This window comes from Aphis gossypii, chromosome 1, assembly GCF_020184175.1.
Source record: "Aphis gossypii isolate Hap1 chromosome 1, ASM2018417v2, whole genome shotgun sequence".
Lineage (NCBI taxonomy): Eukaryota > Metazoa > Arthropoda > Insecta > Hemiptera > Aphididae > Aphis > Aphis gossypii.
Genome location: NC_065530.1, coordinates 83975635 through 84002212, shown reverse-complemented (window position 1 = coordinate 84002212; position 26578 = coordinate 83975635). Strand labels below are relative to the sequence as shown.

Below are 26578 nucleotides of genomic sequence, written 5' to 3'. Positions count from 1 at the left end.
TTTCAATTATAAATTGTATTTTAAATGAGCCAGTTTTATTACTGCTGATTATAAATATTAAATTTATAACAAAATAAACAAAGTTACATTTACGAATACATAAAAACATTTTCATTCACAGCTACATAATACAAGTATCAACTAAATAAATATTGATAAAGAATCAATTAATACTATTTCTACATTTATCACTCATTTTAATTAGTTTAGGTTATTATGTAGGACATATCATATACATAATAGTCTTAAAACAACATAAACACTGTGTATACACAAAAAACTTATTTTAAAGTCATAAATACATGATCATATTATATGGTATTATAATGATAAATATATCAAATATGTATATATATAGGTGGAAAATAATATAATTATTTATAAGTCACAAGTATAAATATTATATTAAAAAAAAAAAGAAAAAAAATGTTAATCAATTATTATTAAGATTGATAGTTATAATTATTATTGCTTAAATTATGTCCCCACTTTTTAAGAGGAAATGTCTGAGGTCAGCCAGAACAATGTTTAATTTTTTTTTTTTTAAATAAATTAAACATAATGAATATAAATACAACGTTATTCAAGTGCTTACATGATTACACACTTAATTATAAATTAAATTTTCTAATTTTCAATAATTGAAAAATGTATAGTACAAATATTAATAATTTATTCTGGATTGCATGCACATTAGATAGTTTTTTTTTAATTTTATACACCAGTCAATGGTCAATATTTGAAGTTCAAAAATCATTAATTTAAGGATTTGATAAATTTTCAAAATACTTATCTTTATGCAATCCATTAGTGTTATATATTATGATCACAATATTATAATAAAATTTTCTAATAGGATTTTTAATTAGTAAAAATTGATAATAAATCGTTAATCATTGTAAAATATATTTGAAAAGACAAATAAAATGAAAACTATGATGTAGGAAAATGTTGTTCATAGTTTCTTAGATAATATAATATAATTTATATTTTATTATTTTGTGCTTCAGTAATTATTTAATTGTAAAAATGTTTAAATTTGAATTTATAGATTTGTTGGGCTTCATGTTTTATAAATATAAAATTTTTTTGAAAATTTACCATTAAGTATTTGTGCGTCTGAGATTGTGCGATTAGATTTTCAAATAATTATAAGATTAACGATTCATAGAATTTGAAAAAAAAAAAAAATTAAAATAAGTACAAAATATCGGTAACTAAAATTAAAATAAAATTTAGAAATAATAAATTTAAAATAAATATTTAAAATGTAAACAAATAATAAATATTTGGAATCAAAAATTAAAAAAATATAATAATAAGGACGGCAATATGTTTGGCCATTAAAACAATACAAATGATTTATCTAATACTATTTTAATGGAAATAAAATATTAAATAATTAAAAAAAAGAATGTACTTGGGTATTTTTGTCAATAATTTAACTTTGTAATTAAGGACAGATGATAGGAAACAGATTCAACTAGACAACTGCAAATGCAGATCTGCTGAGTCATCCATTTCACTCTCAGTTGTATCTACTGATGCTGACCTTTCAGTCTTGCCGATAGTGTTGCCGTTGTTCACCCAACGTTGTTTCCATGCTTCAAGTCGCATTACCTAAGTATATGACATTGTTAGTTTATACTTAATATGTCTTTAATTGACCTTTATTTATAATTATATATGAAGTGATCTATTTAAAATGAGCCACTTAAAATTCTTTTATAGTTGTATAAGGTTTTTAATTTTAAGGTTGATGTTAGAAAATCAAAAGTTAATTGAAGTTTTAATTTTAAACCTAATAGTAAAATGGTTTAATAGTTTGAAACACAAAAATTAAGTATTTAAGTTCTTGAAAAATAAAAATTACTTGGTATTATAAGTGGTTCATTCAAAATTATATCACTTAATATTTTAAAGAAATAAATATATTACACACATACCCATTTAATTTAAGAATAAAAGCAAATGAATGAAAGTGAGATATTAATGTATAAATAAAAACGTGCAAACTCACTGTGTCAGCCTAACCATTTCCATGGTTCAACATCTGGTGTGGTCGGTGAGAGCAGCTAGAAACCATTTTTTTTTTTTTTTTTGGTTAATATAAGCGTGCTATATAGTGGTGTTATTAATTAAACAAGCAATGACAATAACAATAATATTATATATATTATGCAATATTTTAATTTCAATTGAAGATAGATCATTTTTTATAAATTTATAATAATTTAATAAAAATTTTAATAAATGCTAGTATATAAACACCCCAAGGTTTTGCTAAAAACAATAACATGTTATTGTAAAATATAATCAAATTACGATTATATCAATTAGTATAAATTATTTATTAAAGAAATATCATAATTGCATTTGCAAATCTAGGATGACCTATCCAATGTTAATTAAAGTGCCAATGATTTTCGAATCATAATTTAGCTATTTGCATATACAAAACAATTTTAGAACTGCTATTTTAGGGAAAAAAAGTATGAGGGACACAATATATAAGGGAATCAATAGTACAATATATTTAAAATATTTACCATAGCCGTTGAGCACCTTTAAGCATTTGTTTATTGTAAAATTAAATTAGAAGTAAGATATAATTATTGATATCAATTAATGTTAATTCCCTTTATTGCCCATTCACCAAATAAAGAAAAAAAGAGTATAACTCTTTAAACATTGTTAGTATTATTAGTAAATATTAAACACCAGTAGATTAATGTACTATTGTATACATTTATAGCATGTTAAAAAAGCTCATGAGTTTATCATAAATAGTATTTTAAATTGATTTTCTTAAGTATGATAACTTACTTCTGCTTTAAGATCAGCAACCTTATCTTGAAGTTCCTTGACTTTATCACTGTCATCTAATGAGTTATTTCGAAGTTCACCTTCAGTTACCATTTCTTCATTCTAAAATTATAAAAATAACAGTTTATGTATACTATATTGTTTTAAGTTATTTTATACTAATCAAACATTTGCACTAACTTTAACTTCTAATCTTGATATTTTTTGGTTTAATTCTGCCACCATTTGAGCATGCTCAGCTTCTCGTATCCTTGAAGAAATCATGTCATGTTTCATCTATAAAAAGTTTAATAAATTGATGTGAAGTTATGGAATAATTAAAAATAATTTTTATATAAAACATACTTTAGATTCTAAGTCAGTATACTTATTCTGTTGTTCTCTGAGTTTTGCCACTATATCTCTTTGTTTAGTTTCAGCTAATTCTAACTGTTCACGCACAGCTTTATTGTCATCGTCTTGCCTTCTCAATTGATTTCCACTTACTTGGACTTGTGTCTCCAATTCCATGACCTTGATAATTAAGAGAATTATTATTTGTAATTATAATAAATCACCCGGCTTTAAATATCACTATGAAATTTTGATTTTAAAATTGTTGTATTTATATAACTTTGTTAAAAATAATATTTATGAAATAAAATCAATTGTCTACAATACAATAATTATGACAATATTTCATAATGAAACAAATACATACTTTTAATCTTAGTTCTTTTAATTCAGCCAAAGTCTCCATTTCTCGAAGTTTAGAAGTCATAAGTTCTTCTTCAAGACGCTGGGTTTCTGCATTGTTCCAGTTTAAAAGATTACCAATTTTTTTGGGCGTTGAATCAGGTGCAGGTGGTGGGTCAATCCTTTTTTTATCTAGTAAATGCCTTTGCCATTGGGAATTGATTTCATTTACTCGCTGTCTGAGATCTTTTAAAGATAAGTTGGCTTCAGCTTCTCTTAATTTTACAGCAATCAATTCTTCTTGAAGATGTGCAACTGAATTGTCTACAACTGATTCCCGAAGAGTTTTCTTGTCCTGTAAAATATTTATTTAGAATTTGTTCGGTTTCACATAGTAAAATTTTACTCACATGTTCTAACTCTCCAATTTTATCCTTAAGATCACGTATTGCAGCCTCATTTTCAGCATCTCGTAATCTAACTTTCACTAATTCTTCTTGAAGATCACTGATCATTTCTTCTTTAAGTGATAATTGTTCTTGTTTTATCGAAAGCTCATCCAGAGATGATTGACAAGAGTTGTGCTGAAAAATAATTGATTTAATTTACAACTTAAATTAAAAAAATTACAATCAAATATAAACTTACATTTTCTGTTATCAAAATAGACATTTGTTTAATTTCCTCCAAAGCATTTTCTAGAGCGTGTGATGTCTCTAAATGTGTATGTCTCAAAGCTGTTAATTCTCGTTGTACAATGAATGTTGTTTCTTCTTCTTCAGCACGAGATACTTGACCCCTTACTAATAGACCGGCAAGTTCACTAGACTCAGCTTCAAGAAGTTCAACTTTTTGTCTTAGCAATCGATTTTCAGTACGAAGTTTCTATTATAGAGACATATTTAGTAAATAATATACATCAATTAATAATTAGTTATTTAAATAATATCATAAATATAGTGAAATTTTTTTTAGTTAAAATATAATTGCAAGCGATAGAACAAGGAATAGTATAAAATGACTAAAGTTAAAAACAATAAGATAAATTATATATTTAAATAAAAATGAAGTTACATTTTTAAAGTATACATTTTTGAAATCACAGTTATTTTAAATAAATAAGTTTTGTGCATTTTTCTAAAATTTTACAATTTTAATAGTATATTGATAAGCTAGCGTGTGCAAATTTTACAAGGCATGTGAAGCCGTAAGAAAATTCTACATATTAATCTGGGCACCTTGAGTTCAACCATTTCTTCCTGTTCTTTACTCTTAAAGGCTGTATATTCTTTTTCTAATTTTTTCATACGTTTAACATTATACTTAATGTTAAAAGCTTGTGCCATCAGACCATCAGCATCAGAATTAGCACGGGAAGGTAATTCTTTTTGGAAAAACTAAAAAAAGTATATAAATATACATATTGTATACAATTTATTATTATTACTATTTGATATAGTACAAGTTACTCACTCTAAGCATTCCTTCCATATCTAAACACAAGAGATCATCTTTACCTAATTGAAGCAATGCTAAAGCCACCTTAAATATTATTTCTATTCCTTCAGATAGAAAAACATCGATAATCCTAGAAAAGAAATTTTTATGAGTGAAATGTACAATATTGTACATTGATGACATTATGTATAAATCTATTCAATAAATTAAATACCTGCAAGCAGTAGGTAATGCAAGTGCAGTGGTGAACAATGTCAGAAACCAACTACTTGCATACATAGTAGTATGGAAGCTTTGAGATTGAAAATGTACAAAGAGTTCTGGAATGTGATCCTACAAAAATTACAAATGTATTAATTAATAAGCATACAATTTATTTTAAAATATAGTGTACCTGGACCAAATGTTCTAATTGATACATGCACAGACCAAGTTCAGCCATGGTTGGCTTAAACATGTCTCGCATTTTATAATCTTGCATTATCTTTACAAAAACAGCAAATGCTTCTTCCTCTGGCATTTGCATTAGTAATAATCCGACTATAAATCCTGATCCTTGGCAGTAGCCCACTTCACGATCATGTAATGAATAAGCTTTCATTACATTGAATAGGCTTTCTTGCCCAAGCCCATCTTTTTCTTTGAAAAAATCATGTTCAGGATAGGTACGTGCAATGTCTCTCCTGATGACCTAGAATATATTTTGGTAAGGTAATTATTTTAATATATAATCTTACAAAATTATATCATTACTTTTTCACATGCCGACGTGGCTTTGATGTATTCCGGATATTGTTTTCTGATTGGTGAATCATTAGCACCACACAAAAATTGCCACACTATTCCTCGGAAATGGTGAGGCACTCCTTTTCTAACTAATTCCTTAAGGTAAGCATTTTTTTTCTTGTTATAACCCTCCCAGTCATTAACAACTTGTCCCCAAAGACCCCATACATCTTCCTCGCCATCTTGACTTGATCCTGTACCTAAATAGCAAAAATATTATTAAATTACCTAAATTATGATAAAAAACAGACCTCGAATGCCTCGGGAATGAACACGAATGTAAATAGAAATACTATTTTTAAAATACTTTTTTCGACTTAACATTTTTGATTGTTCACGAGGTGCCATATTACATTTTTTATATCAGTATTTCAAGTCAAACAGTTGACAAACTACTAACGACTGATAATATTGTATTGAATTACTAAATGTTTAATATTTATTTCTATCAGTCATATCACATAACAAAATAATAGATTATATTGACTATAATAGGTTTCATGTGTTGAATGAAAAATAGAGATAAAAAAAAATTAGAAGAATAACAATAATTAAATAATTAATATAATTTAAACGACATTAATAATTAACAATATTCAATCTATAAGTTAAATATAAAGACTACTTATTTTAAATTATTTTTTTTTTCAAGTTTAGTCTTTACAATTTAATTCCTTAACTAAGTGTTTGAAAAAATCTTATTAAAAATATTACTAAGTATTGTTGAAAAAACCAAAGTTTTCCCAACTAGTAATTTTATTTTCGTAGTTAACATTCTAGAATCCAGCTAATTCACCTTATAGTAAATAAAATATACTTTTAAATATTGCACTAGGTAGTGTCTTTTTAGACGTTCTTCAGGTGTTTGATTACGTCTGGCAAGTAGACCTTTTGTTAATATTTACTCATTTAACAAATTAGTTACTTCTTCATACTTAAATCTAACTTAGAAGATTGCTTCTTTTTAGTACGTTACGGCTCATGCACCTCTTCATCGAAATAAATTAATACAGGAGCCTCTCAAGGTGCAGCCACTTTAATTATATTGTTTATAATATTAATAACTGACTAACTAGTCTTATTGGCGAATTTGCCGATGACAAAGCTCTTATAAGTTTATAACAGTTATTATCCAATCTCGCTTATTTAAGAACATTTCTCCCTTCACAAAAAATGTTACAAGGAACGGGGAGTGAAAATATTTTATAATGATTCGATCAATCCGCTGAATTAAATAAATACTATTAACATAAGGAAATGAATCTCTTTAGCTCAGAATTAATTTCGTATACCAACAATTATCAATTATCAATTACTTAATTCACATTTAAGTATTAAACATTTAACACATCCATTTTAGTGACTTCCTCAATGATGAGATAGGTACCTACACTATCAAAACCAGTAGAATGAGTTCCCCTATTTTTTTTACCTATGCCTACTGACTAAAATAACACTAAAATAATAACTTCTTGATGACAAAACCATCAGAGAAAATAAATTAAAGACGGACACTAGTGACTACTAGTATATTACTAAAAAAGGTATCATCGAAGATTATCGAGGAATATCATATTTTATAAAATGTATTGAATTAAAGATACGAAATATACAAGATTCAACTTGAATCATTCAAGTGATACGTGGTACAAATGGTTCAATCCATTTTAAAAATGTCAAATACAATTTTATTTTTTAATTATTGTCGAATTCTTAATAAATAATTATTATAATATAGTCTTATTGGTGCTGAATTAATTTAAATCACATTAATATTTCGTTTTTGAAATATATTTTTATCATACAATTTTAAAATACGTTTTATTAGTTATTATTTTAACTAGTCAGCTAAAAATCAATCAATCAATTTTTTTTTTCATTTAATACACAGATACATATTAAGTTTCACTGAAGGTGTACATTAAAAAGCTATTATTCAATCTAATTGTATGTCTAAACATAATGTTGTAGTCACTCAAGTAGTAGTCACTGTAAAGAATTATCTGTTCACACTTCACTGAATAGAAGTTTTTAGTTAGGTAGGGCATAAAATCATAATATGTATGGAGTATAGATACTACAATGTATAATACACACACACACACACACACACACACACACACACACACACACACACACACACACACACACACACACACACACACACACATATATATGTATAAATCATTTTATGTACTTTAAGTATATAGCTTTTTATGTTAGTTATACAAAAGTTTATAAGTTAGAAATCATATATTATGAACAAGAATAAAACTAAATTTCGGAAGCGTAGAAAAACTCCGTAATACGTGTGAACACGTGTCTCTGAAATGACTAAGAGTAATATCACAGACAATATTGAAAATCTAACTGCATTTCCAAATATATTTTTAAATTATTGTAATAAATATTATTAGTACCTACTTATTAATTATTTTATACTTAAATATATTTATAAATGCTATGAATATAAAATGTAAAAACCTATTTCTTTTTATATAGTATCTTTTTATGGACATTGAGTGACCATGATAGGTACCATGCATTGTGTGAATTTAAAGTACCTATTAGAAGGGAAAAGCTGTTAAATAACCGTTACAATGAAATAATACATTAGGATTTTTATTAATTATTTCGTATATTTTAAATACATAATATACGAAATAAAAATAAAAATGCAATTATAGATAAGATATTTGTGTACATATAATTCTATTAATTGAATCGGATTGATTATTTATATCGTGACGAATTAATCGGAGTAAATTAATTGGGTATTCAATTACTATATTTAATATGTTTACAATCATTGTCATTATTCCATTTCAGTCAAAGATTATCAGTGATTGGCACAGAAAAAATACACCTATGTTTTTATCTTCTGCAAGTTTATATAAAATGTATATTATAATATATTATAATAATTACATATTAGGTATAATAATAATGTGATCAAAATACTTTAATTTATATTAATTTATTTTATTATATTGTACTTACAAGTGACAGAACACCTACCCATAGTAGATTACTTAAAATTCTGTCATATATGTAATATGTATTTTAATATTCTGAAATTTAATAGATGAATTATACATTCACAACAGGAAGTATAATTTAATTAATTAATATATTAAATAATTATTTTTATTTTTAATTTATAAAATTTAAAAATAATATAATATGAATACTGTTTTAAAACACTTATTTTCTTTATGTATATAGGCGATAACACAAATGTCAATAGCGTAACGTGTAATCAAAATATAGTGTCTATAAAAAAATTAATAACCTATTAACTTTACTGTGAATAAAGCATTATGTAATCTGTTCTTCTGTTTAAAATAGACCAGTTGTAAATTGAAGTGCAATTGCTTTTGTCGAAAATTATATTTAATAAATTTTCTTTTACTATTATTAATGTTCGATAATACTATTAATTTGGATGCGCTAACGCGGTGCGCTCTTATTTGGTACAGATAGTCTGTTTACCTAATATTACCTTATTTAGGTAACATAATCAATTTATTATGTTTGATAATTAGTTAAATGGATAGTTAACTTTTTTAAAATTAAATGATATCAGTTACGTAAAATTCGTGAATTTTTTTAAACAAACTATTTTAATAAATTTAATAATAAATTTAATTATTATTATTAAATGAACAAACTTATGCGAATATTCTCCGATTTAATTTTATGTAGGTATGCTAAGTAGGTATTAATGTACTATCCATATATAGAAACACGATCAATAAAATGTATGCAATATTTATTTATTAGAGCTATATTCCATAATTAAGTTCCAAATATGATTGATCACAGTACTAATGTAATGTAAGACACAAACCATTAAATGATTTGATAGTCTTGGATTTAAAAAGATAGTTTGTGTTTTTCATTATAATATTATTATTTTTTAATAAGTAATATAGTTTATCAATTCATAAACGAAAGATACGAGTAAAAATGTAAAACAAATTATGAATATCTAGCATATGATATTTTACCTACTTCTAAACCTAAATTTATGAATTACTTCAAAAATAATTTAGTTTTTATTAACATTACGTTTATGTATTTAAATACTTAATTACTTGAAGATAATATTTTTAAACACACTATACAACTAAAACATTCTTAAATGTTAAATTATATTATATTCTCAGAAATTATTATTATAATTTAAATTTACAATTTTTTTTTATTTAGTTTGAACTATTATTATATTAAAGAAAAAAATTCAAATGTTATTTCATAGCCAACACGTTTATTGTACGCAACGCGGATCAGAGTAGGTACGTCGAAAGCAACTATTGTGATATAGAATCCTATATAATAATTCATAATCTAACTCTGAATTCGTATAAAATATAATACATTAATACAATAATACAATTTGTACTTACCAGACACGAGCGAGATTTGTGATGCATCGGAACTTTTTCTGGAATGTGTGCTATTGTTAGATATGGAATTGAGCGATTTAGAATCCGACTCGATGAGCCTAGGAACGTAAAAAATTGTCATTTTTTTAAACAATATTGATGAATATATAGCTAATTTTTTGATTTGAAATTTATATTTTAAAATATTTATTATATAAAATGACAAGTTATTAAGTTATTCTAAAATGTTCTGAGGGTTCTGTAATTCTGTATCAACACACAACAATACCGATATAAATATATTTGGACAATAATAAGCTTATCGCGATATGTTATCACCAGAGTGGCAGAGCTCCAATATATTTTAAATGATAATTACACGTAAATGCATCACATAATTTGATCATAATTTATAATATAGTGGTATATTAATATTTAGTTTCGGATGTAACAATATGTGGTAATAGAGCAATTTATTTAACACAGAACATTCATACTTTATTATCCAAGCATTTATAGTTCAGAATGTTTAGATGAGCAAAGTAGTGAAGCACTATTAAATTCCTAGGGGTTTCCCTATCGTTTCACATTTCTTATCTAAATTGTATACTTAGTGTGCTTATGCTTTTACTTATACCTACGTATGTTTAATATTTGATATTTATTATGTATTTATACGTCGATATTTCCGAAAACTGTTGCTTTGAAATAATATTAAATATGATTGCTATCATTAAAAATAAGAAACAATTAAAAGTTTTAAACAAAAATATAGTTTACGTTTAACTGTGTATACTACGTATACTATCATTCTGTCAACATAATTTTAGTATAATTCAAATTCATCAAATAATAGATTAATGTAGTATACATATATGTTATATAATATAAATATTTAATATATTATATTATACCGATCCACACGTTGTGCAGTATACCAAGCTTTATTTTAGAATGGTTTATTAGTTTGGGATGGTTTAGCTGATAACGCTATAAATATTCCTTAATGATACATCAAAAGTAAATTATTCACATATGTCCGTAGAGTGTAGATATAAGCGTACTTTAGAGTTTAGAGGGTTCCTTCTCAAATAATTTTAAAACCTTCAATGTACTTCCGATAAAACTATTATTTAAAGAAATGTAATAATATCTTTGGTCAAAAACATTAATTCTTGGGTTACCATTAATGAGAACCTAAAAAAAAAATAATAAAAAAAGTATCAAAGATCACAATTATTATGTTCAACAGCAGTATAATGCATTGTAAAATATAATTATTTCATTACAAAACAAATTTCGTTTTTTTGTTGATAAAATGGGGTTTTAAACCTGCAGTGGTATGAAATAGCTAATAACTTAAATCTGATTAATTTTCAAAACCCTACTTAAAATTGATAGATGCTTTTGAGAGAAGTGAGGTTCTATTGATGGGTGCATAATGTAGTATATAATATATATATATTTGATAACCTAAATTACATCTAATGTAGTACTATGTAGTAGTTCAATAAGAACTTACCGATTGGCTTCCTCGAGTTTCGCTAACAGCGCCAGTTCTTCGGTGGTTAATGCCGGTTTTTCACAAAGATCGTCGACGTCGTCGTCGTTGTTATTATTGTTGTGGTTGTTATTTATGAATTCTGTGGTCGCCTGTGACGATATCAACATATCAGCCGAATTAACTGGGGGGCTCATCTTAGTCGTCCAGGCCGTGAGGCCAAGACTTCGGGATACTGACGGTTGAAGTGATCAACCGGATTTCCGGTGGTTAGATGGATGGAAGACATAATTACGATCGGTTGAAATCTAAAACGATAAAAGATCAATGGTTACTAAATAATAGGTAGTGAAATTAATACGTATAATATAATTATACAATTATATAATATATATATATATTATTTATTATCTGTGTAATTATATCAATACATGAATATGGACGATAGAGGAAAAACAAAAAATTTATTACTTGGCTCAAGATCACGATAAAACATAATCCGAAAGGTGTGTGTAAGGGCAGTCAGGGTCATCGTAAAGAGAAATAGGTAATTTTGTCTGTAATTACATGTATAAAGGGATGCAAATAATTGATAAATAATTAATAAAATATAGATTTCATAATAAACTAATTTTAAGTAAAAATATTTAACTTCAAAGGATAATTTATGTAAATATCTACTTAAATGAATTAGTAGTAATAATGACGATAGTAAAAACTATGATATAGTGTATGTATATTTTTAATTAATATGCGATTTAAAATTACTTTTAATTGATAAAATAGCATAAATTATTACAATGTAGAGGAGTAACATATTTTTCTATAACATAATACATAGTATATCAGGCTGCTATTATATAGTTTTATTTTAAAATTTACTACGGTTATTTGATTAATACTATACTAATGAAGCTATCCATGGATAATTCCTTTAGGAAATTAAACATTATTATAGTATGATAATAATGTGTAATACGTTTTAGCTTTTAAGAATTTACTTTATATTAATATAAATTTTTGTTTTATGGAATATGGAGAGATAATGTAGATGCAAGATGCATTATATAAAATAAAGTAAATTACGTTCAGATCTAATGCATATGATCGAATCTTAAAAGCATCATAAAAAAATGTAAAAAATGTCTATAAATATGTTCATAAAAAGAATACAAAATAGATAGTAACCTATTGTGGCTAATTCTCACATCCATTAACTACGTACATTTTCTATATTGTAGTCATGTAACATGAAAAATAAAGGATAACACTAAAGTTTTTGAACCAATATTTATTTTAAATCAAAGTGGACTAAGTATCGAGAAAGTTGTTAGGCTTACAATGTATTTTTTATGGTTTTTTTTTTGATTAGCTAACACTTTTGGGGTAGAGAAACAACTATAGTTTTATGCAGCATATTATAGTTATTGTGTTGGACGTTTAAAACAAGTTATAATTCATATAAATACAGCTTTTTTTAGTAAAAATAGAAGCACTTATTAATAATATAAAACCGATTCTAATAATATCAAAATGTATGAATTCAATTACTTTTAAGTATCGGGGTATTTTTAACTATCCAGTGTATATTATACAAAGTAATTATTTATTTTAAAAGTTGAGTATCTCATACATAATTTAAAGGAAAATATTTTCAAATCATATTTATTGTCATAATACATATTATAGCTCAATTGTATAGTGATGAACTATAATATGATAAGGTCGTGCTGACGTGCTGGTCAACTAGTCTTGTATTTAGCCATCTAATTTCATAATATCTACTTGGTCACATCCTATCATTGTAATTTTCGGAAGGATTGAAATCAATTACATATATTATCATATACTATATTTTCTATCTACTCAATAAACTAATATAATAACGTTTTAACAATTATACAACTTTTTTTTGTGGTTTGAATCGACAACGCCGCGGCGCATTACTTCCACAGCGCAGCAATTATACAACTAAATACATTAAATCTAATACCTTTGTATTATAGTTTTAAGTAAAGCGAGAAATGTATAGATATTTAGTTTAGCAATAATGTGTTTAGTATTTTATCATTGTTTTAAGTTTTGAGTTGTATCCCGTTCGGCGTTTTTATTTTAGTATTTTCTTGTATTATAATTGTCTATTAAGGTAATAGTTATTAACAGAAACAATACTTGTAAGTAATAACATAAACAAAATACATTAATATACTTTAAATTGTATTTATACACATATCTAATTGAACCGTTATATATATATGTAATTGTTCATAACAAACAGCTGTTGTTTACACTAAAATAATGTACAGGTAAAATACATATACGGTACAGATAATTGAATCGTTCTACAATGATAATTAATGTAAATTTGTGCGCCTAAATAATAATTATTACTAATTTTATTCATCGGTGTTGTAGTGTTGTGGTAATTTATATTCTGTGTCTATGTTATAGATAGTAACTTAGTAGGGACGTAAATAGATGAGTACTTATCTAAAAATATAATCAGTACAAACTACAAAGTAAATAAGTGTATAAGGAATTTTAAAACTTATTTTATACGATGTAATTTTTTGATTGTTCAAAAATTCAAAATTTATATTATCCATAAAAACATATATACTGTCTTAATTTTATAAAAATCATCAATGTGGATTTAAACTTTTTAGTTCAAGTGTTATTTCTTATTAAAGTTAAATTAAAATGTACGTATAGTCGTAATAGTGTTTAATACGTCCAAATTATAAGTTACTATGCTAGGTATAGTTTAAATATTATATTAACATTTATTATCTATATATATATAATGCATACATATGTATTTGGTAAATAGTGTAAAGTATATTATAAATGTACGTAAAATTAATACTGTATACACTATATATACATTGTACTTTTAATACTTCAGTTCATTTTTTATTTTATTATACTTATACAATGACTTCATTCACATAGTATCATCATTACATGAAATATTTTGAGTTTAAAACAAAAATAAATTATTTATAAAATCTACCATAATTCGCAGATACTTAACAGGAGTATCCTATCTACTTAAAAAAATATATTTTTGTTAATATATATTTATTTTTATATAGCACGTATTGAAATCTGAAAATAAAATCTATTAAAAAAATGTAATAAATTGAATATACTTTTTTCGAGTACTACTTATTAAACACTAATCGTTAGTATTCACTATATTTTGAATTTTTTTATTTTAATTTTAAAATATATTAGTAATTTATTTAAAACATATTGATTGATTTTTATGTAGAATATATAATATACAGGTAAATATACGTTTTAGCCAATTCAAATAACTGTGTCTATACGGTTGTAAAGAATTACCATTTTTTTAAAAAAATTCTTTTCATTATTCACCACGCGTTAAACATGACGTAATTTATGCCACTAACCTGACCGACCTCGAAAACAGTTTGCAACACCTGATCAAACCGAAAGCATACAATTTTCCACCATACAAATCGACTTTTTAACGTTAATATGACAAAAAACTGCAGCTGATTAAATACAGCATTGTTTTTCTGTTTCTTTTTTTTTATAAACAATTTAATTACGATTTTCTATGATAAGTGTTTAATATTGTTGAAAAATTTAAAAATGTAATCAAAATATATTAAATGAAAGCATTATTAACTAGTTGAATGGTTCATAATTTAAGCGAATGTTTTGACATTTTAAAGTTAAGACAAGTATTATAAATATGCCATTAAAATCAAGAGATCGCTAATAATATTTCATCAGTTTTTTCGAAGTTAGCTAAAAAATTACAAGTAAATTCGAAAAAATATATTTGTAAAGTACAAATGTTCTTTAATTTACTACATCGACGGTTAACTTAAACTTTAAAGAACTTTTTGAGTACACATTATGAATTATTTTTACTAAATCTATTTTAATATTATAATTATATAACTGACTTATATAGGTATATTATATAATGTTATACTCTAATACATTTAAGTTATTGACTCTCATAAAACTTGTTTAATATTATATTTTAAAATCAAATTAGTACAAGTATTCATTTTCGAACAATACCTACGCATTGTATTTGCCATGCACATAAAAATAGAAGCTATGTACGAATACTATAACTTTTATAAATATAGGTACATACATACATTTGAGAAATTTAGTTAATAGTTGTAAATTGAATAGGTAATAGGTATAAAACAATTATGTCAATTAAATAATGTTAAAAATAAAAGTTATAATAATTATTTAACGATAAGTTTAAAAAAAACTGTTTGTTATCACTGTGTACTTAGTTAATACCTACGCAGGTACTTAAAGTAATAACGCATAATACATATATTATTAAACGTAAATGTCACTATATAGATCTATTGTATTTCCATAATATAGTTTTTTAGTATTAAATTTAATTATTACGTTATAGTAAAATATTTAGAAGATAATAATCAGTAATTATTAGAAAGAAATTTGTTTTCGACGAAACAGACAAAAGGTACAATATTAAGGTATAATATTATCACGTGCTCTAACTTCTAAGTGTGTGAAATAAGACTTTATAGTACTAGCCACTTGGTCTCTGTTTAATATTGTCCAGTTTTATTTAATTTCCATTACAATTTCGGTACATACTTTTACATCCGAGTTCAATGACTAATTAATTAATATAGGGATATCATCATAATACGAGTATAGCACATATTATTAATTAAGTTAGTTTAACAGTTTCAAAAATAGGGAGGTAGCTACAATAGAATATAATGCTTATAAATATAAATCATAATATGAATTTAAATGTTTTAAAATTTCTAGTCAATAGTACCTAGTTTAAGCTTTTTTTTTTATATAATTAGAATCACGACCGCGGCACTAGAATTGTATATGCTTATGAGTTGTGAGTTATAAGTTATAATATTTTATATAGCTTTTAATGCTTAAATCAAAAGAGAGTAAATCCACAAAATATTCTGTGTATGTCTATTACACGCTTTTAAGCAAATTTAATGCTGCACTCTCGTCACATTTTTCATAATTATAATAAATTATAAAATAGGAGAACAATATTTTACTCTTAATGAAGGTTATTTAAAACATGTTAATTATAAGATACCTAACATTAAAAAAGATAATAATAAAAGTACTACTACTAGATTTATTATTTAAATTATTTAAAGAAATTTAACCAATGGTTGTAGACTGTAGTATATGGAGCGTAATTTTTCTATGCTACATGTGAAGTAGACGGAAACCACAAATCGATATAAGTATTTTTAATAGGAAATTATTTTAATAATATTAAAAACGTATTAGTTTATTTTTTCTGGCATACAATAAAAACGTACATTTGTTCAATATATACCTATTATATCTATTGTATATTGAACATAAAAGTATAACGAATGTGAGAGGGAAGATAATTTTTTTATGTATGGTTGGGCATGAATGGCGAAAAAATGGTAATAAGATCGATATACAGTTGGACCAAATGAGGTCATTGTTGACCATTACTCTCTGGGGAATCTCATAAAAAACATTAGATACAATATAATATAGTGTTCAACATATTAATACATTATTTAAAGTCTAAAAACATTTTGTATTTTATTGTTGTTGTTAAAACACATAAAATAAATGTTATCGTGAAGGGTTTTTTAACCTTTTCTAGAAAAATTAAAACGAGCGTTGGGTTATAGTTTAATAATTAGGTATAAAAGCATCATAAGCGACACTAAAAAATAAATTATTATACATAACATGAATCAAATTAATAAAAGGTTTATAATTTATATACATTAGATTTATAGTATGTAATCATATAATTCACAATTATATACAGTATACAAACATATTATACCTATACATTATTTAACATATTATTTATTCATATATTTTAATTTTAATTTTTCATTAATAAAATATCGAACATATAACGAATAACTATGTTAAATATTGTATAAAGTTCTTAAAATAATGCCACACTGTAAAAATACCGCGTTAAATAAAAAATAATGAATATAATTTTTATATAATGCATAAATTAAACTCGAAAATAGCGATGACTGATTAATGATAGCATAACATAAGGATAGGTCATTTGTAAAAATGTGTAAACAATTTTGGGTTAAATTGAACATCGAAATATTCTTTATATGTATTATATATTATTATATGTATTCTCTGCATGTACACAGTTAAGGGTATCATGAGTGATTGGTTTGGTCGTATTATAGAATAACTATTAATACAAAATACACGATTACATATCTAATACAATTGATATTATAGCCTATAGGTATATTCTGTTAATGATCATATTATTAGGTTTGTACCTATGCAATATTTGAGTGTCATGATGATAAATATATAATAATTTACAAGTATTAATTATTAAGCAAAAAATTAAATGATTAGTTTATCTTTTATTTAGGATTTAATGAAAACAATGAATATGGGAGTTTCGTTAAATTTAACAGACGCAAAATATGTATTATATAATACCTATACATAATATGTATAGTATTATCGAAACATGTTCATTTTTAATATTATTTAATAACAAATAAGTTGTATAATATGGTATATATTTTTAATTAATTTCTAACCTAGTTTTAGCTTTAAACATAATTTCTTGATTATTTAATCGTATGTAAGATTTAATAGAATTAAAAATCAATCTACCTTTTTATTTATCAAGTCAGTAATTTTTGTAGGAATAAAATAAATTTTAATATTAAAAGCATTATTATTTAGATATGAAATAGAAAAAAAACTTCTTTGTTATTATTTTAGAGAATACCTGTGGGTTAAGTAAAATGTTAACCGTGATGTAAAAATACACTGTATACTCGAAAGCGTAGGCAACACGTGGGATGGATCTGTAGGAATTACTAATTAGAATAACAAATCAAATCCTACAGGATTGGTAAAATACACGACTGAAGTATGGAGTATAAAATCAATATAAAATGTACTATACGTTTAAATATCTATATCTAAATACCTAACAATAAAAATTATACATTTTAAAATCATACAGCAATTATAGTACCTATTAAATTGTATCTAAGATGAATACAAACTTTAAGTATGCCAAAAAAATAAATATTAGTAATTAAAAAAAAGTATTTGTTTAAAAACAACATCCCGTATTTAAATTTATTTAATTTTATAGATACAAATTAAATACCGAGTGACAACTTTAATGAAAAGTATCTTCACTAGACTGTAACTATAATGTTTACGATATATTATATTATTATATCTTCCAATAATATTATAAAATCAACTACCTATCCGATTTGATTCATTTTTTTGTCTCAGTTTCAATAGTAAACAAAGTATTAATATAAGATAATATTAACAACTAATATTTAAAAAAAATGAAAATTCTACAATGTAGGTTCTACTGACTTTCTAGTCTTATACAGCTACACTTACGCTATTAAAAAGGTATTTTTTTTAGAGTGATGAATGTATTAATTTTACAATAGTCAATAATGTCTGTGTTTCTAAAATAGATGAAACTTAGGAGTAGTAAAATTTCATCTAGATGGATTATTGATGAGTTAAAAGTGAAACAATCTTACGATATTTTTTAAACTGGAAATATTTTTTTTAGATAGTAAGACACTAAACATACCTATTTACAAAATTTTCATATTATAGTATATTAGAAAAATGGCAAGGTAAGGTTCTAGAATTATACTATTATTAACATTTTAAATTTTCAACTTGCAATTTTAATTTTTTTTTCTATTTATGTTGATATCATTTTTGTGTCTGTTTAAAAAGTTTAAAATTAAATACGATTCCACAAAAATTGTTCTAGGAGCAATTCGAAAACATTGAAAAGAATTTTCAATGATTTATGAAAATCATAAATCGCAGATGTTTTAATAGATATTTAAAATTTAATAATTGATGAAGTAGAATATTTAAATGATGATTATCGATTTTAGTAATTTTATTTAGTTTTTAGTAAATATTAATCGTAGATAATCAAAACTTTTTGTTAATACGCGTACCTATATTATTATTTTTTTATGCAAAATTAGGTGTCAAAATATTTAAACTAACTATAATTTAATGTTATTTATACTACTTACATATTAAAACCATATTATAGTATGTCGGTATTGACTTGTTAATAGAATACATGACGATATAATATTAAAATAATTAATTCTATAGTATAATATTAAGTGATATTTTTTGCAAAAATTAGTTCAATTAATCATATTACAAATAGAAAAATAAATTAAATAAATTATAAAAGGCTAATAAATTATAATACCAACGCGCCACTTTTGTACACAATAATGCGATTTAAACCTCTACTTTTGCAGGAGTTTTGGACCCATTTAAATACAAACTAGATATAATTTGCTACTAGAAATAACTAATAAATCAGAAGATTTAAGTCATATTCTGCGTCGTGATGTAACAGATAATTAAAAAATCATTCCGCTCAAAATATAAAAAGGTTAATTTTCATATGAAATAAGTTTATATTTTATACTTAACGAAAATGTCACATTTTGCTCATAGAAAAACTTTTAACTGTTATATATAAGAAATGACACATAATATTTTTGATATACCATATGGATATGATAACATGGTATCGTAACAAACAACATGACAATCAAACGATATTAACATAAAACAGGTACACCAATGAGTAATGAAATTACATCAAGGATACATGCAATAATGGTATAGTAGGTAGTACACAATACAGTTTTCTTTTATGCTTATAAACTACATAGATAAGAATTATATAATTGTGAAATGTTCTTACATCGTATAATTATATAATATGTATTATTAAAAATATAAAAGATTTTTTTCAAATATACAAATTAAAAACAATCAACATTTTTTTTAATAAGTCCAAGTAAACTTTATCAAATTTATTAATAAAGTATATACACAGCTAATATTTGTAAATATTATTATATTATAAAAATACGTGTAATAATAGGTAAATTATATATTATAGGTTTGAGTGTGTTATGTATATAATTAATGCGTTCCATAACGACTTTATTTCCATAAAATAGGAATAATTAATAAAATTAAATTTATTATTATACAAATATTACAATGAATACGAAAAAAATCAGAAAATGCATAGGTATAGATCTAATGGAAAAATAATGAGTAACACGAATTCGTAATATACGCAGAAACAGAACAAAACGCAAAATGGTATCTCTGAAATGTCAGTACCTACCTATAAGTATAAAGATTTTTTGATTTAAAACAATTAAAATGTTGATTTTTATTTTACTTAAAATACGAAAACGTTAAATTTTTGTAAATATTTGTAAATAACTTGTAATTTATTTGTCAATCTCATGAACCAAAAAAACATATTACAAAAAGTAGGCCTGTCTTAATACTAATGATGCAATCAATTTGAAATATGTTCGGTTCGATGATTTTAAGCTATTTTAAAACGTTAAATGCGTAAATTATGCCCATGACCAGTTACAATACCAAAAAGATTTTCCAACGTTAGTAAAATTATTTGAAAATTGATCGCAACTTGCTGGTTAAATAGTCCTTGAAATTCAATTTTGTGTAAAAAGGGGGGAATTCTATAGAATCCTTGAACTATATAATGGTACCTATAGTCAAATTATCTATTACCTTGTATATTTCCGTAGATTTATTTGGGAATATATCCTACATTTGAATTAATACTTAATGAAACTAGATAATGATTTGTTTTTTAAAGCATAGCTTATAGAATAATAATTAAGAATATATTTATTTAATTATAGGTAATTTCTAGTTAAGACAATCATTTAATTTAATTAAGTGTCAAATAATCATGTATTGAAATCAATTAATTTGTTAGACCGATATAATACCATATACCTATAGTGTACAATAGTAAAGATAATACACATGCTATTAATAATTCAAATAGCTACATATAAATATTTTTATAATGTTACAGTCATGTACATAATAAATCTAAATGTTGTTGTTTTGATTACAAATTTTAAGTTATTACAGATACAAAACGTTATTTAGTTAAAGCATACATTTTGTAGATTAATTTAGTATAATATATTGAATTATTTATTCTATATGTTAGCACAGAATTTTAAATCTACTATAAAAAACATGTAGAATATACAACAATAAAAAACTGTTTCTCTCAAAATAATACTTATGATAATTATTAATTTAATTTATCCTACGTACAAAGAAAAATATATAATATACAATTCATATATTATATACCTACCTACATTATTTTCAACCGTTATGAATTTGTTTTTCGCCAATTAACCAACCAAGCACCGTTATGATGGACAAAGATAGTATTAGTAATAAGAAATAACTAATAACTTAATATGCTACATGCACACAATTATGGTTCTTATTGAATTTTATTAATTTAATAAATATATAATTGAATACGAAATTAGAAAAATATTTTATGATTTTTAAAACTACATAGGTAGTCGTATTTTACACGATAGTGTTTTTAGTATTTTTTTAAATCTTCTTTATTTTTATTGATCAGTATCTTTACGTGGAGATAAATATTTAAAAAGGGCCAATAAATATTTTTGGGTGAAAGAATATTTGATAAAAATTCACTTAATAATAATTATAATTTCTTTATAACAGAAAATCATTAAAAATTACCATAATAGTTAAGAAGTAAAATCATCCGTCATGTATGAGAATTTAATTTAATTTAAGATTGAAATACATAAATCGAAGTTTCAAACAAGTAATCGAAGTATAACACTGTTTGTAAAAAAAAAAATAGACACGATAATAATAAAAAAAAATTTCTATATTAAAACGCGCGAGGACATGGTCCGTTCAATGACCGGCGATGACTGCGAAGTACGAGACTACTAACTACACTGCTGTTGTGGCGGCGTGTCAGTTCAGTCGAACCTCCAGAAGCGCATATGTACACTGTACAACGTTATGTCCTATTTATTACACCTACGTAGGTGCGTACTAATATTTTAAAAATATCTAGAAGATAGACTAAAACGTTTGAAATGTTAATAGAAGACAAAAATTGAATTTAATTTCAATTATTAATTATTTCATTTATTAATGAAAAACTCGTAAATTAAAAATAACATACAACAATGATTTTATAATTAGTACTTACATATAATCCGGAAATACTATGTTTTAAAATGTGTAGATATTTGACAATATCAAAAAAATATTCAGTTATGTAAGGCATTGAGCATTTATTGATATTAAACTAGAGATCATTGTGTGACGAATGACAAGTGAATTAAAATATTTTGATATATTCAAGCACTCAGCTGTTGACTGTTGTTATTATGTTTCGGGGAATTGGAAGGAAATTGCGTGCTAATATTAAAGAGTAAAGACTACTTGTCTCCCTTTCACTTTCCTTTTTGTTCAATTAATGATATATACTTTTAAAAGTACCTACATACTTATACTGTTTAGTCTACACAAATTCATATATATTTTGTTAGTAGTTTTAAATCAAATCTATAATACCTTAAAAAAACAAATACTATTGCTTAACATTTAAAATAATAAAAGGCATAAATGTAGGATACAGAAATAAATTTGCCATAGTGTATTAAGTCTATGATATAATTCAATCTATAATTTAAAGAAAAACATAAGTAAGTTCTTAATACTTAATAATTAAAAAAAGAAAAACTGAATGACTGTAATAGTGATATGTTTATTAAATTATAAGTTTTAAATGGGAACCATTATTAATTTAAAATTATTAAATGAACTTAGTTAAAAAAAAAACATTAGCATAAGTGTGAAAATTATACTATAATTAATTATATTTATGATATTACTCATACTTGTTGTTTTTTTAGAAAAGTTGTACTTAGAGACATGAAGCTGAATTTTATTGAATATTATTATTAGTTTTTTTTTTTAATTCTATCTGCACACAATTTGGATGTATGCAGAGCAGCAGTGATGCAGTGATAAATATTGGGTCAAAAACAAAAATAAAAAGGGTTAAGTGCCCTATACGTTTCACGAGTGTTCAATTAAAAGATAAATATAATATACATACACAATATTTATGTACAATTAATTTTAACTTTTCTAAAAAATATATTAAATAGAAGTGCCGAATAATATGATTCCCTAGCATGCCAATAATGAAAGGTAGACACAGCCTTAGAGATAGTGCACATTTAGTTTATAATATACAACTACCTATATTTTTATAACAGATTTTAAGTAAATTTCTATAATAATACCTATTTAAAAATTGTATTTATCTTAATTATTAGTGTATTAAATCCATATTGTTATTAAGTATTGTTGAATAATAAATGTATAATAAATAACATGGATGTTTTTAATTGTGACAGCTAGGTAATATGAATAAAAAAAATAGTAAATACAATGTAATATTCATGAATTGGGAGAGATTTTCCTAATAATATAGCAGTAAAATAATAATATCAGTTATCAATTTTAAGTAATATGAAATTAATTACCAAGATTTGTGATCTTGATAAATTGTCAATTTTGTCAAGTGTATAGTTCCCCAATCAATAATTAATATTAATGATTATTGTAAAGAAAATCTTTCTGCCTTAATATTTAATTGAATTTATGTTTTTATATTCATAGGTAAGCAATCACCAGAGCCGGTCTAAAGCATAAGCTAGTGGAGCTTTGTGCTTTATTATAGAATTTTGAGCTTAGTCTTAATAGAATAAAATAAAAATTGACCAGGGTCTCGCTTCATCATAAGGTGGACTATAACAACTGTTAAAAATATTTATTGAACATTTTAAAGATTTGATTACCTAATTAAGGTATGTCTAATAGTTCAACAAAAAAACACAAAATGAAATGTTTACTATTGAAAAATATCAGTTTTTATTTAAAATCTAATCTATTTTAATATTTTTAAATATAATTATTAATTAAATTTAACTTTTTAATATTTAATGATATAATTCTCTCAAGAGTTTAACAATATTTTTTTATTAATGTAGGTTTTAGAGTAGAAGCAGAAGTGGTTTGAATTTGAAAGTATTTAGTATTTAATGGTAAAAAGCACATAAACACTATTGGATTTGTAATAACTCAACAGAAAATTAAAAACATACATTACATTTTGTACAATCCACCTATCTCTCAAATATTGGTATAAGTATTCAAACTATGCCTGATTAGAGGTTTTTAATTGTTCTTCGCTAGAGAAACGTTTGTTATATTCACAAAGGTCATATTAAGTAATATTATACACTTATTATAATAACATTTTAATAAAATAAATAACAATAATATAATAATATATTGTTAACAAATTAAAAACAATATGACAAATAACTATTATAGTATAATAACAAGTAAATAAACACTAAAAATTAAAATTTTCTATGTACGAGACACTATGAGATAAAGATTCTTTAATTGTTATTTCTTATCCAACTCACACATTTTATTTGCTATATTGATATTATATTTATTGTAAAAATTGAATTTCAGTATAAAATGTTATGGTATTTATTTCTAACATATTTTAAAATAAATTAATAACGAGGTCAATAATATAGACGTACATACTTTAAATTACACACCCAATATGGTGGTCAATATAATGACAAGCAAACACCATAAACACGTGATTATATAATATATATAATAAAATATAATTTTAAATATTAAATGAAATACTTACTCATTTTATACTTAGATCACAAATTAAATTTACTTACCTAAATATAATATATTGAGATATATCAATCATACACATTGAATTTTTAGTTTATATTAAGTCACCTAGACGGTGGTGGGGCATTAACAAATAAATACCATTATTGGTATTACTATATTATGATGTTTAAAACATACAGAACAATATACCTATAATTTAACTGAGTATAAGGTTATTATTATTATTATTTTTATCTTAATATTCAAGTTTAATCAATTAGAAGATACAAAATTCAACAAAAAGAATGTAACATATTCTGAAAATGTTAACTGTTGTTTGATGTTTCAATTAAATATATACTAGCGTTCTCCATATATGATGCAAACATTATATAGAGAAGATATCTTATATACATTGTGAATACAATAATTAATATTTTATAACTAGGAAATTTTTTTCTCATGATAATGCACCATTGTACTTTATGAATGACCAATGTATACTTAATATGTTTGGCAAAGTTGTACCAATATTCTATTATGTCTAAAGTATATAGTTTATACTGATAAACTTTGAATAACAACCAATTTTTTTGTTACATGACAGAACATAACTTTTTATGATAATTCATTTATGATAGTGAAGATAAGACTAGGTAGTTATGTAAATTACATCATTACTAAATTAATAAATTATATCTACCTAAAATAATAATTAAAAATAGTTTATAAAAATACAAGTAGGTATAAAATTATGTGTGGGTAAAGGAGAATAAAAAAGCTAATTAAACTCACAGTTAAACATAAATACAAACTTGATTTACAAAAAATCCCTATTAAAACTTTAAATAGAAAAACAAAATATAGTATAAATTTGATCAACAATCATATGAATGTAGTTATGGTCAAATATGTTATACTCATAATAAATGAAATAATTAATAATAATTGAATCGGCTTAAAATTTGAGTCTATAATTTTAATTAATTTTTAATGAAATTAAACTTATAATATGACTTTCCTAAGAACTTACCAATTGTTATTTGTTGACTCAACTGCGATTATAATTTTCCAGGACACGTCACGATCGAACACATCTGTGAATAGAATAATACTGTAATTTACATTCAAGCGCGAAAAACTCGGATAAACTTAATTATTATACTTAAAACTAATAAATTATGATAATAAACTATTAAGTGCAAGTAAAAAAAGTTGTAAAAATTGCAGTAAAAAATTATATTTATTGAATTGCTTATCGATGTATTAAAAT

General features: G+C 24.0%; 1 protein-coding gene across 4 annotated transcripts; it reads right to left on the bottom strand.

The window, feature by feature from the left end:
• Window positions 1-353: 353 nt before the first annotated feature.
• Window positions 354-26578, bottom strand: LOC114129233 (ecotropic viral integration site 5 ortholog). Of its 4 annotated transcripts, XM_027994154.2 has the most exons (16): window positions 26339-26578; window positions 11656-11942; window positions 10155-10252; window positions 5713-5945; window positions 5354-5650; window positions 5174-5292; window positions 4975-5089; window positions 4740-4898; window positions 4150-4386; window positions 3912-4085; window positions 3527-3856; window positions 3172-3339; window positions 3007-3102; window positions 2827-2928; window positions 2021-2075; window positions 1478-1620 (listed from the first exon to the last, which is right to left on the bottom strand). In XM_027994154.2, exons 2-15 carry the CDS (start codon window positions 11829-11831, stop codon window positions 2025-2027), a joined length of 2355 nt encoding a protein of 784 aa, XP_027849955.2. In that variant the 5' UTR covers window positions 11832-11942; window positions 26339-26578; the 3' UTR covers window positions 1478-1620; window positions 2021-2024. The 4 variants fall into 4 exon arrangements, with proteins under 4 accessions (XP_027849734.2, XP_050054549.1, XP_027849807.2 ...); XM_027993933.2 differs by lacking the exon at window positions 2021-2075 and having other exon boundaries at window positions 354-1620; window positions 26339-26577; XM_050198592.1 differs by lacking the exons at window positions 2021-2075; window positions 26339-26578 and adding an exon at window positions 22787-22915 and having other exon boundaries at window positions 354-1620.

Bases quoted from the DNA above. Each gene is read 5' to 3' on its own strand.
- LOC114129233 (XM_027993933.2), bottom strand. From the start codon at position 11,831: ATGAGCCCCCCAGTTAATTCGGCTGATATGTTGATATCGTCACAGGCG. The intron at 3,857-3,911 runs GTGAGTAAAATT...AATATTTTACAG, and splicing joins AAATTGGAGAGTTAGAACAT to GACAAGAAAACTCTTCGGGA. The intron at 1,621-2,826 runs GTAAGTTATCAT...TCATATACTTAG, and splicing joins TTGCTGATCTTAAAGCAGAA to GTAATGCGACTTGAAGCATG.